Here is a 20214-nt window from a genome sequence, read left to right as displayed (position 1 = left end):
GGTTTTAATGTGTTGAGCCAATCAGTTGTGTTGTGACAAGGTATGGGGGTATACAGAAGATAACCCTATTGGGTAAAAGGTGAAGTCCATATTATGTCAAGAACAGCTCAAATAAGCAAAGAGAAGCAACAGACCATCATTACTTTAAGGACCACCACAATAATGGAAGACCCATAGTTACTTCTGATGCATAAGTTCATTAGAGTTACCAGACTTAGAAATTGCAGCCCAAATAAATGCTTCACAAAGTTCAAGCAAGAGACACATCTCAACATCATCGGTTCAGAGGAGACTGCGTGAATCAGGCCTTCATGGTCAAATTTCTGCAAGGAAACCACTACTAAAGGACACCAATAAGAAGAAGAGACTTGCTTGGGCCAAGAAACATGAGCAATGGACATTAGACCGGTGAATATCTGTCCTTGGGTCTGATGAGTCCAAATGTGAGATTTTTGGATCCGAGCGTCATGTCTTTTTGAGACGAGGAGTAGATGAACAGATTATCTCTGCATGTGTGGTTCCCACCGTGAAGCATGGAGGAGGAGACGTGATGGTGTGCGGGTGCTTTGCTATTGACAATGTCAGTGATTTATTTATTCAAGTCACACTTAACCAGCATGACTACCACAGCATTCTGCAGCGATATGCCATCCCATCTGGTTTGGGCTTAGTCCCACTGTCAATTGTTTTTCAACAGGACAATGACCCAACACACTTCCAGGCCGTGTAAGAGCTATTTGACCAAGAAGGAGAGTGATGGAGTGCTGCATCAGATGACCTGGCCTACACAATCCCCCGTCCTCAACCAAATCGAGATAGTTTGGGATGAGTTGGATCGCAGAGTAAAGGAAAAGCAGCCTACAAGTTCAAAATGTTGAAAATCTGTGAATGTCTAAATAAGAAATTGGTCCATTTAAACAGCAATGTTTCGAACCCTTTCAACAACGGGGAGATGTTACTGATGTGCTTTGTATCTGACGTAAAAACAAGTTTTGGACTTCCACACAAAATTAATTCTTTAGTTATTTTATGTTTAAGGAAGTGTGTAGGTCACATTATGTATCATACAGCTATGAATGTTATATATTTAGAACCAACTGTTCAATTGGAATCCAGCGACGTCTGTGTCTTCAGTGTCCTAGAACTGTCTAGGTTTTTGTGTTCTGACTTGTAAAACAGGATGAATAAAATAAGTAATGTAAACATAGCAGTAATTACCGGGAAGCTCTGCATTTGTTTTAAAATCACACTAAGATTGTTAAAACTGGCCTCAGGTTATTGAGAGATCTGATTTAGGATTTACCCTCGTAGCAAGGTTGTTTTATCATGTGGTTTCATTCGGGTCTCTATTTAAAAATAACACTATCTTTGGCAGGAGAAAGACCAGACTCAGAGGAACCAGAGCCAGGGACGTCCAAACCAGCAAGACGACACCAGTGCTCCCACTGTGGAAAGAGTTGTAACCAGATAGCACACCTGAAACAACACGAGAGGATACACACAGGGGAGAAGCCTTACCACTGCTCCCAGTGTGGAAAGGGTTTCAACTAGTCAGGGGTGCTGAAACGGCACGAGAGAATACACACAGGAGAGAAGCCTTACCACTGCTCCCAGTGTGGAAAGTGTTTCAACCGGAAAGCATCCCTGAACCAACACGAGAGAATACACACAGGGGGAGAAGCCTTACCACTGCTCCCAGTGTGGAAAGTGTTTCAACCAGTCTTGGGAGCTGAAACAACACGAGAAAATACACACAGGAGAGAAGCCTTACCACTGCTCCCAATGTGGAAAGTGATTTGTCCGTTCGGGGGAGCTGAAACTACATGAGAGAATACACACAGGAGAGAAGCCTTACCACTGCCCCCAATGTGGAAAGTGTTTCAACCAGTCTTGGGAGCTGAAACGACACGAGAGAATACACACCGGAGAGAAGCCTTACCACTGCTCCCAGTGTGGAAAGCGTTTCAACCATTCAGGGAAGCTGAAACAACACGAGAGAATACACACCGGAGAGAAGCCTTACCACTGCTCCCAGTGTGGAAAGCGTTTCAACCATTCAGGGAAGCTGAATCAGCATGAGAGAATACACACAGGAGAGAAGCCTTACCACTGCTCCCAATGTGGGAGGTGTTTCAACCAGTCGGGGACGCTGAAACAACACGAGAGAATACACACAGGAGAGAAGCCTTACCACTGCTCCCAATGTGGAAAGAGTTTCAACCAGTCGGGGACGCTGAAACGGCATGAGAGTACACACAGGAGAGAAGCCTTACCACTGCTCCCAATGTGGAACGCGTTTCGACCGGTCGGGGAAGCTGAAACAACATGAGATAATACACACAGGAGAGAAGCCCTACCGCTGCTCCCAATGTGGAAAGTGTTTCAACCGGTCGGGGAATCTGAAACAACATGAGAGAATACACACAGGAGAGAAGCCTTACCACTCCTCCCAGGGTGCAAAGCTTTTGCCCATTTAGGAAGCCTGAAAGAACACATTAGACTGCACACAGAGGAGAAGGCTTAGAAAAGCTCAGACTGTGGGAAAATATATTACTCATAAGTCACTTAAACGTCATTAGACAATCCACACAGGAGAGAGAAATTACTTCTCTTAGCGTGTATGTTGATATTTCACATCACATTGACTTAAAAATCATCAGAGAACATTGCTCCCGTTGTCTTATATTGTTGACTGACAATGTGTTTACCTGTCTTTACCAGATGAAATTAAATGGTACAGGGTATACTCAAACATATATTTGTTTGTTTTTATTAGAAAACATGAAGTGAATATGGAGTCTGTCAGTTTGAATATAAAGAAGATCAGGTTCCTTTTTTAAACTCTTTGTGTTTATCTGGGTGTGTCATTCCTCCAGCACTACAGATAATCAAGTGATATTTGGATGTGATGCATTAGTTCCATTGTTGACATTTGCATTGTTGGCCCACTGATGATTTAATGAAATGAACATGTTCAGACTCTGTAATGGAAAATGTTAATTGTTTGTGTGTCCACATAACTGAGTATGTGACTAACCTTGTGAAACTGTCCTATTATAAGCTCCTGTTCTTGGGACTATCATTCTGTGTTGCAAACCAATTTGCACCTGTGTCCTTGTATGAATAAAGTCCCGCCCAGGAATAGGAAACTATAAAGATATGTGCTCATCACCCAATGCTTCAGGAATTCAGACTGTCTACACTGCGCTGTGTAACTCTGTTATTCTCTCTGAGCTCAGAAATAAAGAATCTTGGTTTGACTTGGACTCCAGCAGATCCTTATTTTATAATATCCACCACAACTCTCCCACAGATTGCTGTTTATCATTGTCTCAATGAAGAGTTCCTCTTTCGACTTTCCTGGGGGCATTTACAACGCTCCCACTGGTTGAATAAACATTGTTACCCGATTGATGAGATTATTATGGGTGAGAGCAATTATTTTATTTGTCAAATGGCAACCAAGCATCGGTCATCATGTCACCAGAATAAGACCCTCAAAGTGTATTGGAATGGAGCATCAAGCTCATCACATGTAGTTTCACCACCCTGTGAAGTTCATAACTTATTTCATCTGTAGCCTAATAAACTACATGGGTTTCCGAATCGTAGTGGGGGAACCACACAAGATATCATCAAGTGACTCCAAGTTAACTAAGATGTGATGGTTGTTATATAAATATTTGCGCATCAAAGAGTTTCCACTGCCATTTCTCGCTTAAACATTTTTACTGACACAAAAAGACAAACAAATTGTCAAACGAAGTAACAAAATGTCACCATTTATAAAAGTGTACAGGCAAATCCTGTTTCCGTCAGCCCAGTCATTACTTTTGAAATGGTTGGATCAATATCCACCTTCATGATGTGGATGAAGCCTGATTTGGAATGTCTGAGTAGTTCTATATGATATCATAATACACTCTGATAATCAAGTGATATTTGGAATGTCTGAGTAGTTCTATATGATGTCATAATACACCCCTCTGATAGTGATACATTTGCTCCATTGTTTCCATGTCAGTTGGTTTCCCACTCTGATGATTTATATCTGACAGAGGGGCTTTAAATGAATAGTATGGTGACATCTTAGTGTGTCTTGAAATAGGATTATTAATCATAAACTCCTATAGCAACAATACAATGCAGCTTTGACATCAAGAAGAGAACGGGCTGATGGGTGGTGGTGCTACTCTATAGGTAAGGCTGTTCAATATGAATGTTCAAATAGTCACTTCTAGCCGGCCTCCGCCCAGTATCCTGCCCTGAACTTAGTCACTGTTACTAGCCGTCTACCACCCAGTACTCCACCCTGTATTCTAGTCAAGGCTCATCCTATATAACTACTGCTGTACACACCTTTTATATTCATATACGGTCCATAATGTCTAGACACACCATCATATACATTGTAAACCAACTGTATATATTTATATTCCAGACTCTGACATTCCTCGTTCTACCATTTCTATATTTCTAAATCCTTAAAAGAAATTGTAGGGAAAATCAGTAGGTCACACAAATGACTATTTCTAAACAAAGATAATAGACATGGGATAGTAGAATGGGACAGGTTTCTTATACTATCTATACTTACTCGGTGAAGAGACTCCAGGGATGGAGATGAAGGCTATAGGAATGAAGATCAGACAGTGAAGAGACTCCAGGGAGAGACTCCAGGGATGGAGATGAAGGCTGTAGGAATGAAGATCAGACAGTGAAGAGACTCCAGGGACGGTGATGAAGGCTGTAGGAATGAAGATCAGACAGTGAAGAGACTCCAGGGACGGAGATGAAGGCTGTAGGAATGAAGATCAGACAGTGAAGGGACTCCAGGGACGGAGATGAAGGCTGTAGGAATGAAGATCAGACAGTGAAGAGACTCCAGGGACGGTAATGAAGGCTGTAGGAATGAAGATCAGACAGTGAAGAGACTCCAGGGATGGAGATGAAGGCTGTAGGAATGAAGATCAGACAGTGAAGAGACTCCAGGGATGGAGATGAAGGCTGTAGGAATGAAGATCAGACAGCAATACTGGTCCTGTGGTCAGTTGGGGGAGTGGTCGATCCAGCCAATGATTGTGAGGAAGCATGCAGGGAACAGGCTCCTTTCTACTACCATTCTGGGGTCTGGATACATGCCAACAAAGACTACAACTGCTTCAAACAATGAGAGTGGCTACCATTGACCACCACACTTTCTTTCATAACCAGGAAGCCCATGTTGAGCCATCAGTGTTCTCATTATGGAAGAGGGAGCAGGAAGCCTTCATCCAGTCTCTCAGAAAACCATGTTGAGCCATCAGTGTTCTCACTATGGAAGAGGGAGCAGGAAGACGTCATCCAGTCTCTCAGAAAACCATGTTGAGCCATCAGTGTTCTCACGATGGAAGAGGGAGCAGGAAGCCGTCATCCAGTCTCTCAGAAAACCATGTTGAGCCATCAGTGTTCTCACGATGGAAGAGGGAGCAGGAAGCCGTCATCCAGTCTCTCAGAAAACCATGTTGAGCCATCAGTGTTCTCACGATGGAAGAGGGAGCAGGAAGCCGTCATCCAGTCTCTCAGAAAACCATGTTGAGCCATCAGTGTTCTCACTATGGAAGAGGGAGCAGGAAGACGTCATCCAGTCTCTCAGAAAACCATGTTGAGCCATCAGTGTTCTCACGATGGAAGAGGGAGCAGGAAGCCGTCATCCAGTCTCTCAGAAAACCATGTTGAGCCATCAGTGTTCTCACGATGGAAGAGGGAGCAGGAAGCCGTCATCCAGTCTCTCAGAAAACCATGTTGAGCCATCAGTGTTCTCACGATGGAAGAGGGAGCAGGAAGCCGTCATCCAGTCTCTCAGAAAACCATGTTGAGCCATCAGTGTTCTCACGATGGAAGAGGGAGCAGGAAGCCGTCATCCAGTCTCTCAGAAAACCATGTTGAGCCATCAGTGTTCTCACTATGGAAGAGGGAGCAGGAAGCCGTCATCCAGGGACAAGGACAAAGGTGCAGCACTGGTGTTAGTAGCTGATGACAGAAGTGACAGCCTGGACACACAGCAAAGTTTGACGCGATCAGTGTTGTTGAGCAGAGAATCAACCAGATTGATTCACAGTCAGTGTTGTTGAGCAGAGAATCAACCAGAGAATCAACCAGATTGATTCACAGTCAGTGTTGTTGAGCAGAGAATCAACCAGATTTATTCACAGTTAGTGTTGTTGAGCAGAGAATCAACCAGAGAATCAACCAGATTGATTCACAGTCAGTGTTGTTGAGCTGAGAATCAACCAGAGAATCAACTAGATTGATTCACAGTCAGTGTTGTTGAGCAGAGAATCAACCAGATTTATTCACAGTCAGTGTTGTTGAGCTGAGAATCAACCAGAGAATCAACTAGATTGATTCACAGTCAGTGTTGTTGAGCAGAGAATCAACCAGATTTATTCACAGTCAGTGTTGTTGAGCAGAGAATCAACCAGAGAATCAACCAGATTGATTCACAGTCAGTGTTGTTGAGCAGAGAATCAACCAGAGAATCAACCAGATTGATTCACAGTCAGTGTTGTTGAGCAGAGAATCAACCAGAGAATCAACCAGATTGATTCACAGTCAGTGTTGTTGAGCAGAGAATCAACCAGAGAATCAACCAGATTGATTCACAGTCAGTGTTGTTGAGCAGAGAATCAACCAGATTTATTCACAGTTAGTGTTGTTGAGCAGAGAATCAACCAGAGAATCAACCAGAGAATCAACCAGAGAATCAACCAGAGAATCAACCAGAGAATCAACCAGAGAATCAACCAGAGAATCAACCAGATTGATTCACAGTCAGTGTTGTTGAGCAGAGAATCAACCAGAGAATCAACCAGAGAATCAACCAGGTTGTTGAAGTTATTCAGGTACATAATACATTTGATTTGTTTAATTCTGTTTTATTCAATTAGAATAATTTACTCTGAATGAGAACGATCACATCTGTGAGCTTTATGCATTATAACATCGATTGACTAAATTATGACGTTGACAGATTTGTAGTAAAACCAGGGTTGGAGTCAAATCCATTTCATTTCCAGTCAATTCAGAAAGTAAACCAAATTCCACATTTTCCTCATTGAAAACTATAGAAGAGAATTGGAATTTTCAGTTTACTTCCTGAATTTACTGGAATATTCTAAAATGGATTAAATTGGTAGGTTTTCCTCATGAATCTGCACAACAACACCCTATAATGACGAATCAAAAACAGGATTAGAAATGTATGCATATGCATTTTAAAATTAAAACTGAAATATCACATTTAAATAAGTATTCAGAACCTTTACTCAGTGCTTTGTTGAAGCACCTTTGGCAGTGATTATAGCCTCAAGCCACCTTGGGTATGACACTACAATCTTGGCACATCTGTATTTGTGGAGTTTCTCCCATTCTTCTCTGCAGATCCTCTCAAGATCTGTCAGGTTGGATGGAGAGCGTCACTGCGCAGCTATTTTCAGGATTTCTTCAGAGTTGTTCGATTGGGTTCAAATCCGGGCTCTGGCTGGGCCACTCAAGGACATTCAGAGACTTGTCCCAAAGCCACTTCTATGTTGTCTTCGCTGTGTGCTTAGGGTCGTTGTCCTGTGGAAAGGTGAACCTTTGCCCCAGTCTGAGGTCCTGAGTGCTCTTGAGCAGGTTTTCACCAATTATCTCTCTGTACTTTGCTCCGTTCATCTTTCCCTCGATCCTGACTAGTCTCCCAGTCCCTGCCACTGAAAAATATCCCCAATAACACCATGATATTGCCATCACCACGATTCACCGTAGGGATGGTGCCAGGTTTCCTCCAGACCTGAGAAACTAGATGTTTCTCTGATGATCAGAGAATGTTAGATGCAGGCGAGAGTGTGCAAGGCAGTATTGAATGTGTCACTGTCTGTTAACCTGTCTCCCCCCTTCATCTACACGGATTGAAGTGGATTTAACTAGTGACATCAGTAAGGGATCATAGCTTTAGCCTGGATTCACCTAGTCTTTCTAAGTCATGGAAGGAGCAGCTGTTCTTAATGTTTTGTCTACCCAGTGTATAGCACTACAGATAATCAAGTGCTATTTGCATGTGATGCATTTGTTCTGTTGTTTACAGGATGATTTGTATCTTATAGAGCGTGGCTTTAAGGGAATACTATGGTCACATGTAGATAAAAACGAATGTGAAAAATGAACAGAGAAAATGTGTATTAAAACACTACCTATTCATAGAAGTATTTATTAATCATCTACATATTTATATTGAGCTTCTACGTCTGTGTACAGGAACTTATTATTTGGAAGAGAAAATGTATCAGCTTATTGTTAAATAATTATGACGTTCTTTCCAATACAAAAAGTGTTGTAACTATTGTTTCCAAACTGCGTTACCCACTCCAGTCAGCAGATGGCGATGAGCGTCTTTCAGGTGATGATTCTTCCGTGACGTATAATGGACTGGCCGGGACCCTTCTTCAGGAACAACAAGGCGCCAACTCTTCCAACCACGTCGGTAGCTTGCTAGCCAACATAAAAGTGAAAGATTGACGCTTTAGACCATGTTAATGTACATTATCTAATCTCAGTGTTTTAAACACAGTTCTGTTGACGTATTAACTGGTTAACTGTAACCTAATTTGCAAACTTGTTAAAGATTGATGCTGAGCCTAGCACTAGGCTAGTCGCTAATGCTAACTAGCTAGCTAACATCCCTGACCATGAGCTCATTAAAGTACTCATCCCCTGCTAAAGAAGAGGAGGTCTGCTGTTTGGAGAAAGAAGTTCTGGCGCTGAACATTGAAGAAGAGGATGAGGTTACAGTGAAAGAAGAGAAAGAAGCTTTTAGAATGAAAAAGGAGGAAGAAGATGCTGTTATAGTGGAAGAACATTTCAGAATGAAAAAGGAGGAAGAGGAGACTGTTATAGTGAAGGAAGAAGATGCTGTTATAGTGGAAGAACATTTCAGAATGAAAAAGGAGGAAGAGGAGACTGTTATAGTGAAGGAAGAAGATGCTGTTATAGTGAAAGAACATTTCAGAATGAAAAAGGAGGAAGAGGAGACTGTTATAGTGAAGGAAGAAGATTTCAGAATGAAAAAGGAGGAAGAGGAGGCTGTTATAGTGATAGAAGAGAAAGAACCGTTTAGAGAGGAACAGGATGATATCTCAATAAAGGTGAAGGAGGAAGACGTTTTTGGAGTGAAAGAGGAAGAGACAGAATATCAGATTAACACCAGTGAGTACTGTCTTTAACAGGGACACAAACTATGCCGTTGTTGAACTAATGTGTGGTTTTAAAGGGGCATTCTACTGAAGTTCTACACTTGAATATGTTGTTCAGTACTGTAGGAATTGTTAAAGGGTCAATCTGCCATTGGTTCATATATTTTAGGGACTTTTCAATTAGATGTATTGAATTCTCCATGTTGTCTATATTAAAGTTCCCCTCATCTAGTATAACAGGCTTTTAAAATTCAATATTGAAGCATATGTTCTACTTAAAATATCAAAGGGAGTTTACTACTCATTTTGATGTTCTCGTTCACACAGGAGAGAGACATGACTATGGTGGATCCTCTGGGGAGCCTCAACAACATCCTGATGCTGACGAGGCAGAGAAGAGTCTCTCCAGATCAGAACACCAGATGGTACAGCTTGGTCTGGACGAGCAAACAGCTTTCTCTCGCTTGTGGGCTGGGTTTCTGTAAAGCACTTTATGACAACAGTGACATCAGCATCCATAATGATGTGCGTCTGTGTCCCCTCTTTATGGTTAGCAGGACAACACTTGCCCTTCCTCCCTCCCGGAGTCCCTGTATCGTGCCTCTCCCGGTAGCACCTTACTGCTGGGTATGAAGAGGTTGTCTGTGCTGCTGGTGGACTGCAGGAAAACAACAGGGCTGAGTGGAACTGTGAGAGGAGGAGAAGAGAAGAAAGGATCAGATTTGACACATCAAAGTAAGTGCTGTAGTTTAGTTTGAACAAATACAATAGATCTGCCCACTGGTATCTGTTACCAGGATAACCAGCAGAGTTATGTTAGTTGACAGGAAGTTAGAGTAGTGTATATGGATGTAATGAATATCATAACACTGAAAAAGGATTCTGCCAATGAAAAGAGAGAAACCAATAGACCATATAAAACCTTGATGAAAGTCAGCTTTGGAGAGAAAGTTTCTAGATGATCCAATGTAAGGTGCTTGTTTTACAAAAACTTTTCCTTAAAACATTATGGATGTTACATTGCCTGTCCCAGTCAACGCCCCTATCTTTAAAAGACTGTAGAACAGGCAAACTAAACTCAAGACTTTGGTCATTAATTAACTAGTACTGAAGAAAAGCTGTGATCAGGCTGCCTACTCAAGCAAAAGCTTCAAACTGTAACCAGTGCCGGCAACCTTGTTCAGGTTATCATTCAACCTACCAGGGTAGTGACAAACAGTAGAGGAATGAAATCATCAACATGTTTTGATCATGTCTTTACTAATGCTGCAGAAATGGGTTTTAAAGCAGTATCCAGATCCACCAGATGTAGTGATCACAATATAGGAGCCATGTCTAGGAAAACCACCGTTCCAAAGGCTGGGACTAATATTGTGTATAAGAGGTCATACATTTTTTTGTAGTGATTCCTATGTTGTTGATGTAAATAATATTTGTTGGTCCGTGGTGTGTAATGATGAGCAACCAGACACTGCCCTTGACACATTTGAAACTGCTTATCCCAGTTACTAATAAGCATGCACCCATTAAGAAAATGACTGTAAAAACGGTTGAATCCACATGAATTGATGAGGAATTTAAAAAATGGTATGATGAAGAGGGAGGCAAAAGAGATGGCATATAGGTCTGGCTGAATAACTGATTGGCAAACCTATTGCAAATTGAGACATCATTTGACTAAACTGAGTAAAAAGAAGAAAGTACACAATGAAACAAAGATAAAATACATGAAGAATGATTGTAAAAAATCTTTGGAGAATCTTCAATGAAATGTTGTGCAAATAAAATCAACAATGACAAGTCACTGGTGTCTGACAACGAGGATGGAAAATTGAGGATAATAGCGGCCGATATTGCCATTCTTATTTGCCTTGTCTTTAATTTAAGCCTACTAGAAAGTGTGTGCCCTCAGGCCTGGAGGGAAGCTAAAGTCATTCCACTACCCAAGAATAGTAAAGCTCCCTTTACTGGCTTAAATAGCTGACCAATCAGCCTGTTACCGACCCTTACAATTTTGGAAAAAAAATATTTGACCAGATACAATGCTGTTTTACATTAAACAAATATAGACTTTTAGCTTATAGGGAAGTTCATTCAACAAGCACAGCACTTGCAAATGACTGATTGGCTGAGCGAAATTGATGATAAAAATGGCTTTACACCCCCTGCAATATTGTGGATAAAGAGTTTTTCTTTTAAAATGTAACCTTTATTTAACTAGGCAAGTCAGTTAAGAACAAATTAATTTTTTTCAATGATGGCCTAGGACTGCCTTGTTCAGGGGCAGAACGACAGAGTTTTACCTTGTCAACTCGGGGATTCAATCCAGCAATCTCTCGGTTACTGGCCTACCGCTCTAACCACTAGGCTACCTGCCGCCCCAGAGCTACCTGTCTAACGGAACACAAAGAGTGTTCTTTAATGGAAGCCTGTACAACAAAATCCAGGTAGAATCAGGAATTCCCCAGGGCAGCTGTTTGGCACTCACTTTTTTTCAATCTTTACCAACAACATGCCAGTGACATTTGAGTAAAGCCAGTGTGTCTATATATGCGGATGACTCAACATTGTACACGTCAGCTACTACAGCGACTGAAATGACTGCAACATTTAACATAGAGCTGCAGTTAGTTTCAGAATGGGTGGCAAGGAATAAGTTAGTCCTAAATATTTCTGATCACCTTAAGTTACATGGCCTACTACGCTAATTCTGTAGCGGTATTGTTAGAGGGGGGTAAATATGAAGATTTTGTTGGGGCGCCAGGCAGGTATTAACCCTAGTTATTAAAGTTAGTTATTACCTATTATAACATTATTATTATTATTATTATTAAATATTATTAAAACCGAAAGGATGAGAGTAGAATAGATAGAGTAGCGCTTCCAGACATATTCTAAACATGATGGAGACTTAGAGGAGGACTGTAGCATCTAATGATGAAACATTATGGAGTCTTAAAGGAGGACTGTAGCATCTAATGATGAAACATTATGGAGACTTAAAGGAGGACTGTAGCATCTAATGATGAAACATTATGGAGTCTTAAAGGAGGACTGTAGCATCTAATGATGAAACATTATGGAGTCTTAAAGGAGGACTGTAGCATCTAATGATGAAACATTATGGAGTCTTAAAGGAGGACTGTAGCATCTAATGATGAAACATTATGGAGTCTTAAAGGAGGACTGTAGCATCATGAGGTAGTCACCGGGAATGAATTTCAATTAATTGCCTTTTTAGAAGTTAAGTTGTGGAATTTCTTTCCCTATAACCTGTTTGGGATAGGGGGCAGTATTTTCACGTCCGGATGAAAAGCGTTCCCAAAGTAAACTACCTGCTACTCAGGCCCAGAAGCTAGGATATGCATATAATTGGTAGGTTTGGATAGAAAACACTCTAAAGTTTCTAAAACTGTAAAAATAATGTCTGTGAGTTTAACATAACTTATTTGGCAGGTGAAACCCCGTGGACAAACCATCCAGGAGGAACTTTTTGTTGTTGAGGTGACTCTGTTTTCAAATGGTTTTGTGTGGCACTTGGTTGCAGTTCCTATTGCTTCCACTAGATGTCAACAGTCTTTAGAAATTGGTTGATGTTTTTCTTTAGAGAAATGAAGAAGTTCGGCTATTCAGAACGAGGGTCCAGCCTAGTGCTCTCTAATGTTTTGATGCGCACTCCAGGTCACGCGCTTCACGTTGTTTTTATCCGGTATTGAACACAGTTTATCCCATCTCAAATTTTCTCGATTATTTATGTTTTAAAATACCTAAAGTTAGATTAGGAAAGTTGTTTGAAATGTTTGGACAGCGTTTACAGGTAACTTATTAGATATTTTGTAGTCATGCTGGGTGAGTTGGAACCAGTGTTTTTTTTAATCAAATGCAACAAATAAATGGACATTTTGGAAATATAACAACGGAATTAATCGAACAAAAGGACCATTTGTGATGTTTATGGGACATATTGGAGTGCCAATAGAAGAAGCTCTTCAAAGGTAAGGCACAAATTATATTGTTATTTCTGAGGTTTGTGTCGCGCCTGGCGGGTTGAAATATGATTGTTGTGTGTTTGTTTGATGGGGTGCTGTCCTCAGATAATTGCATGGTTTGCTTTTCGCCGCAAAGCCTTTCTGAAATCTGACACGGTGGCTAGATTAACAAGAAGTTAAGCTTTGCACTTGTGAATGTATGAAAGTTAAAGTTCAAATAAATAAATATTTTGCACTCTGCAATTTCACCGGATGTTGTCAACGTTCCACTAGCAGGTTTTAATGTGTTTTAACCTTTTGGAACTACTCCTCCCGTTTCCGGGAGAATTGTCATCAACTACACTAATTAGCATAACGCAACAGACAAACATTCTTACTAGAAAATATTCATATTCATGAAATCACAAGTGAAATATAGTGAAACACAGCTTAGCCTTTTGTTAATCACCCTGTCATCTCAGATTTTGAAATTATGCTTTACAGCCAAAGCAAGACAAGCATTTGTGTAAGTTTATCGATAGCCTAGCATAGCATTATGTCCAGCTAGCAGCAGGGAGCTTGGTCACGAAAATCAGAAAAGCAATCCAATTAAATCGTTTACCTTTGAGCTTCGGATGTTTTCACTTGCGAGACTCCCAGTTAGACAGCAAATGTTAATTTTGTTCCATAAAGATTATTTTTTTATAGCCAAAATACCTCCGTTTATTCTTCACGTTTTGTTGAGAAATCCACCGGAAGTTGTGACACGACAACGCCGAAAAAAAACTCCAAATTAGATCCATAATATCGACAGAAACATGGCAAATGTTTTTTATAATCAATCCTCAAGGTGTTTTTCAAATATCTATTCGATAATATATCAATGGCCGCCTTTGTCTATTACGCACAAATCACTCTGAGAGCCACCACCTGACCACTGACGCAATGTTGTCGTTCACGCTCATTTTTCAAAATAAAAGCCTGAAACTATGTCTAGTGACTGAAGACACATTAGGGAAGCCATATAAAAAGGAATCTGGTTGATATCCCTTTCAATGGTAAATAGGGATGCATAGGAATGCAGAGGCTTCAAAATAAGAGTCACTTCCTGATTGGATTTTTCTCAGGCTTTCGCCTGCAATATCAGTTCTGTTATATTCACAGACAATATTGAGTGTTTTCTATCCTAAGCTGTCAATTATATGCATATTCTTGTACCTGGTCCTGAGAAATAGCCCGTTTACTTTGGGAACGTTATTTTTCCATAAATTAAAATAGTGCCCCCTAGTTTCAAGAGTTAATGTGCCATAACAGGTTTTAATGTGTTTGAGCCAATCAGTTGTGTTGTGACAAGGTATGGGGGTATACAGAAGATAGCCCTATTGGGTAAAAGGTGAAGTCCATATTATGTCAAGAACAGCTCAAATAAGCAAAGAGAAGCAACAGTCCATCATTACTTTAAGGACCACCACAAGAATGGAAGACCCAGAGTTACTTCTGATGCATAAGTTCATTAGAGTTACCAGACTTAGAAATTGCAACCCAAATAAATGCTTCACAAAGTTCAAGCAAGAGACACATCTCAACATCATCGGTTCAGAGGAGACTGCGTGAATCAGGCCTTCATGGTCGAATTGCTGCAAGGAAACCACTACTAAAGGACACCAATAAGAAGAAGAGACTTGCTTGGGCCAAGAAACACGAGCAATGGACATTAGACCGGTGGATATCTGTCCTTGGGTCTGATGAGTCCAAATTTGAGATTTTTGGATCCGAGCGTCATGTCTTTGTGAGACGAGGAGTAGATGAACAGTTTATCTCCGCATGTGTGGTTCCCACCGTGAAGCATGGAGGAGGAGATGTGATGGTGTGCGGGTGCTTTGCTATTGACAATGTCAGTGATTTATTTATTCAAGTCACACTTAACCAGCATGGCTTCCACAGCATTCTACAGCTATATGCCATCCCATCTGGTTTGGGCTTAGTCCCACTGTCATTTGTTTTTCAACAGGACAATGACCCAACACACTTCCAGGTTGTGTAAGAGCTATTTGATTAAGTAGAAGAGTGATGGAGTGCTGCATCAGATGACCTGGCCTACACAATCCCCCGACCTCAACCAAATCAAGATGGTTTGGGATGAGTTGGATCGCAGAGGTGAAGGGAAAGCGGCCTACAAGTTCTCAACATATGTGGGAATGCCTACAAGACTGTTGGAAAAGGATTCCAGGTGAAGCTGGTTGAGAGAAAGCAAGGGTGGCAACTTTTGAAGAATAAAATCTATATTTTGATTTAACACTTGTGGTTACTACATGATTCCATGTGTTTTTTAATCATTTTGATGTCTTTATTATTCTACAATGTAGAAAATAGTAAAAATAAAGAAAAACCCTTGAATGAGTAGGTAAGTCCAACCTTTTGACTGGTACTGTACATTACATTTCCTAACAGCTCCAGTGGACATTCCTGCAATCAGCATGCCAATTGCCCGCTCCCTCAGAGACCTGTGGCATTGTTGTGTGAACAAACTGCACATTTTCGAGTAGCCTTTTATTATCCCCAGCACAAGGTGCACCTGTGTAATAAGCAAGCTGTTCAATCAGCTTCTTGATATGCCACACCTGTCAGGTGGATGGATTATCTTGGCAAAGAATAAATGTTGACTAACAGTGATGCTCATGAAACATCCAACACTTTACATGTTGCGTTTATATTTTTGTTTTTTGTTGTTACTATCAGTTTTAGGAACATTTACCCAAAATATGACATCAGCGATAATCAAAATGTTGAAAATCTGTGAATGTATAAATAAGAAATTGGTCGAGCAATGTGTCGAACCCTTTCAACAACGGGGAGATGTTACTGATGTTCTTTGTATCTTCGACGTAAAAACAAGTTTTGGACTTCCACACAAAATGACTTCTTTAGTTATTTTATGTTTAAGGAAGTGTGTAGGTCACATTCTGTATCATACAGCTATGCATGTTATATATTTAGAACCACCTGTTCAATTGGAATCCAGCGACGTCTGTGTCTTCGGTGTCCTAGAACTGTCCAGGTTTTTGTGTTCTGACTTGTAAAACAGGATGAATAAAATAAGTAATGTAAACATATCAGTAATTACCAGGAAGCTCTACATTTGTTTTAAAATCACACTAAGATTTTTAAAACTGGCCTCGGGTTATTGAGAGATCTGATTTAGGATTTACCCTCGTAGCAAGGTTGTTTTATCATGTGGTTTCATTCGGGTCTCTATTTAAAAATAACACTGTCTTTGGCAGGAGAAAGGCCAGACTCGGAGGAACCAGAGCCAGGGACGTCCAAACTAGCAAGACGACACCACTGCTCCCAGTGTGGAAAGAGTTTTCACCAGAAAGCACACCTGAAAGCTCATGAGAGAATACACACAGGAGAGAAGCCTTACCACTGCTCCCAATGCGGAAAGTGTTTCAACCAGTCGGGGGAGCTGAAACAACATGAGAGAATACACACAGGAGAGAAGCCTTACCACTGCTCCCAATGTGGAAAGTGTTTCAACCAGAGAGTAAACCTGAAACAACATGAGAGAATACACACAGGAGAGAAGCCTTACCACTGCTCCCAGTGTGGAAAGAGTTTCAACCGGAAAGCAAACCTGAAAGCTCATGAGAGAATACACACGGGAGAGAAGCCTTACCACTGCTCCCAATGTGGAAAGTGTTTCAACCAGTCGGGGGAGCTGAAACTACATGAGAGAATACACACAGGAGAGAAGCCTTACCACTGCTCCCATTGTGGAACGTGTTTCGTCCATTTGGAGGTGCTGAAACAGCATGAGAGAATACACACAGGGGAGAAGCCTTACCACTGCTACCAGTGTGGAAAGGGTTTCAACCAGAGAGGACACCTGAAACTACATGAGAGAATACACACAGGAGAGAAGCCTTACCACTGCTCCCATTGTGGAAAGTGTTTCGTCCGTTCGGTGGAGCTGAAACAACACGAGAGAATACACACAGGAGAGAAGCCTTACCACTGCTCCCAATGTGGAAAGAGTTTCAGCCGGAAAGCATTCCTGAACCAACACGAGAGAATACACACGGGGGAAAAGCCTTACCACTGCTCCCAGTGTGGAAAGCGTTTCAACCATTCAGGGAAGCTGAAACGGCATGAGAGAATACACACAGGAGAGAAGCCTTACCACTGCTCCCAATGTGGAAAGTGTTTCAACCAGCCGGGGGACCTGAAACAACACGAGAGAATACACACGGGAGAGAAGCCTTACCACTGCTCCCAGTGTGGAAAGCGTTTCAGCCATTCAGGAAAGCTGAAACGGCATGAGAGAATACACACAGGAGAGAAGCCTTACCACTGCTCCCAATGTGGAAAGTTTTTCAGCCAGATAGGATACCTGAAACAACATGAGAGAATACACACGGGGGAAAAGCCTTACCACTGCTCCCAGTGTGGAAAGTGTTTCAACAATTCAGGGACGCTGAAACGACATGAGAGAATACACACAGGGCAGAAGCCTTACCACTCCTCCCAGGGTGCAAAGCTTTTGCCCATTTAGGAAGCCTGAAAGAACACATTAGACTGCACACAGAGGAGAAGGCTTAGAAAAGCTCAGACTGTGGGAAAACATAGTACTCATAACAGTCATTTAAACGTCATTAGAGAATCCACACAGGAGAGAGAAATTACTTCTCTTAGCGTGTATATTGATATTTCACATCACATTGGCTTAAAATTCATCAGAGAACATACACAGTGCTCCCATTGTCTTATATTGTTGACCGACAATGTGTTTACCTGTCTTTACCATATGAAATTAAATGGTACAGGGTATACTCAAACATATATTTGACCTACAAAACTAAGGACATGATTGTGGACTTCAGGAAACAGCAGGGGGAACACCCCCCTATCCACATCGATGGAACAGTATTGGAGAGGGTAGTAAGTTTTATGTTCCTCGGCATACACATCACAGACAAACTGAATTGGTCCACCCAGCAGCGCCTCTTCAACCTCAGGAGGCTGAAGAAATTCGGCCTGTCACCAAAAGCACTCACAAACTTCTACAGATGCACAATCGAGAGCATCCTGTCGGGCTGTATCACCGCCTGGTACGGCAACTGCTCCGCCCACAACCGTTAGGCTCTCCAGAGGGTAGTGAGGTCTGCACAACGCATCACCGGGGGCAAACTACCTGCCCTCCAAGACACCTACACCACCCGATGTCACAGGAAGGCCATAAAGATCATCAAGGACAACAACCACCCGAGCCACTGCCTGTTCACCCCGCTATCATCCAGAAGGCGAGGTCAGTACAGGTGCATCAAAGCTGGGACCGAGAGACTGAAAAACAGCTTCTATCTCAAGGCCATCAGACTGTTAAACAGCCACCACTAACATTGAGTGGCTGCTGCCAACACACTGACTCAACTCCAGCCACTTTAATAATGGGAATTGATGGGAAATGATGTAAAATATATCACTAGCCACTTTAAACAAGGCTACCTAATATAAGGTTTACATACCCTACATTATTCATCTCATATGCATACGTATATACTGTACTCTATATCATCTACTGCATCTTTATGTAATACATGTATCACTAGCCACTAACTATGCCACTTTGTTTACATACTCATCTCATATGTATATACTGCACTCAATACCATCTACTGTATCTTGCCTATGCTGCTCTGTACCATCACTCATTCATATATCTTTATGTACATATCCCCTTACACTTGTGTCTATAAGGTAGTAGTTTTGGAATTGTTAGCTAGATTACTTGTTGGTTATTACTGCATTGTCGGAACTAGAAGCACAAGCATTTCGCTACACTCGCACTAACATCTGCTAACCATGTGTATGTGACAAATAAAATGTCATTTGATTTGACCTCAGAAATAAAGAATCTTGGTTTGACTTGGACTCCAGCAGATCCTTATTTTATAATATCCACCACAACTCTCCCACAGATTGCTGTTTATCATTGTCTCAATGAAGAGTTCCTCTTTCGACTTTCCTGGGGGCAATTACAAACCTCCCACTGGTTGAATAAACGTTGTTACCCGATTGATGAGATTATTATGGGTGAGAGCAATTATTTTATTTGTCAAATGGCAACCAAGCATCGGTCATCATGTCACCAGATTAAGACCCTCAAAATGTATTGGAATTGAGCATCAAGCTCATCACATGTAGTTTCACCACCCTGTGAAGTTCATAACTTATTTCATCTGTAGCCTAATAAACGACATGGTTTTCCAAGTTTTAGAGGGAGGACCACACAACATATCATCACGTGACTCCAAGTTAACTCAGATATGATGGTTATTTGTTGAAGGAATTAAATTGCTCTCTGTTTTAATACCCAATTAAAATGAAACACTCTGTCAATTCATAAGGAATTGTAATTCCCTTATTCTATAATGATAGACAGAGCCCAGTCTTAAAATCAGACTGCAGAGTTTATTCAAGAGAGTACTGAGTACACATTTTACCACAGGTTATAAACGGAAAATGACGTCAGCGTTTTCTAAATGTTCCGTCTCTTCTTGACACTGGTAGAAAGGCTCTATAGTTCTCAAGCCTTCCCTCCTCGCCTTGAGCCAAGGTCAGCTAGTGTAGATAAGCATTCTAGTCAGTTTGGAGATATAGTTCATTCATTTGTACCAAGGAACAGACCGTCATTGTTCTAAACTCTTGACCACATTCACACACACATTATTTTCAGTACTGGGATCAAGAAAGAAAACTCATACATATACAGAATAGTATTCTGATTAGTACATATACAGTAACATAATAGTATTCGGGTTAGTACATATACAGTAACACGCTAGTATTCTGATTAGTCAGTCCTGATTGAAATGTATACATAATTAGTCATCATTGATATATAAATATTTGTACATAAAGGAGTTTCCATCGCCATTTCTCACTAAAACGTTTATACTGGCACAAAAAGACCCAACCATGTCAGACAAACTAACATATCGTCTGTCAGCATTTATAAAAATATTCAGGCATAACCT

At 41.2% G+C, this 20214-nt stretch overlaps 2 protein-coding genes and 1 pseudogene across 5 annotated transcripts in view; all 3 read left to right on the top strand.

The window, feature by feature from the left end:
* LOC110511216 (uncharacterized) overlaps positions 1 to 20214 on the top strand; it is a 101349-nt gene that overhangs the window by 34216 nt on the left and 46919 nt on the right. Inside the window, exon 4 of one of the 3 annotated variants that reach the window (XM_090194879.1) lies at positions 698 to 3260. The exons of 1 other annotated variant lie outside the window; for it this stretch is intronic. In XM_090194879.1, the coding sequence (XP_090051005.1) occupies positions 698 to 705 (8 nt within the window). In that variant the 3' untranslated portion in view covers positions 706 to 3260. Of the gene's footprint in view, positions 1 to 697; positions 3261 to 20214 lie in introns of those variants that run through there. One more of the 3 variants, XM_090194881.1, reaches the window with a different exon arrangement.
* On the top strand, positions 1327 to 2524 carry LOC118940005 (uncharacterized; annotated as a pseudogene).
* LOC118947613 (uncharacterized) lies at positions 8449 to 19102 on the top strand. 2 transcript variants are annotated; one of them, XM_090194832.1, is made up of 4 exons: positions 8449 to 9225; positions 9540 to 9637; positions 9770 to 9947; positions 16462 to 19102. In XM_090194832.1, the coding sequence occupies exons 1-4, from the start codon at positions 8709 to 8711 to the stop codon at positions 17730 to 17732; spliced, it is 2064 nt and encodes a 687-aa protein (XP_090050958.1). In that variant the 5' UTR covers positions 8449 to 8708; the 3' UTR covers positions 17733 to 19102. The 2 variants fall into 2 exon arrangements, with proteins under 2 accessions (XP_090050958.1, XP_090050957.1); XM_090194831.1 differs by having other exon boundaries at positions 9767 to 9947.

This window comes from Oncorhynchus mykiss, chromosome 13 (assembly GCF_057628025.1).
Source record: "Oncorhynchus mykiss isolate SJ-2025 chromosome 13, ASM5762802v1, whole genome shotgun sequence".
NCBI lineage: Eukaryota > Metazoa > Chordata > Actinopteri > Salmoniformes > Salmonidae > Oncorhynchus > Oncorhynchus mykiss.
The sequence above is the reverse complement of the archived record's forward strand: the minus strand, read 5'-3'. Positions and strand labels throughout refer to the sequence as shown.

Coding starts and splice junctions, on each gene's coding strand:
- LOC118947613 (XM_090194831.1), top strand. CDS start 8,709: ATGAGCTCATTAAAGTACTCATCCCCTGCTAAAGAAGAGGAGGTCTGC. Junction 9,226..9,539: donor AGAATATCAGATTAACACCA/GTGAGTACTGTC, acceptor TCGTTCACACAG/GAGAGAGACATGACTATGGT. Junction 9,948..16,461: donor ATCAGATTTGACACATCAAA/GTAAGTGCTGTA, acceptor TGTCTTTGGCAG/GAGAAAGGCCAGACTCGGAG.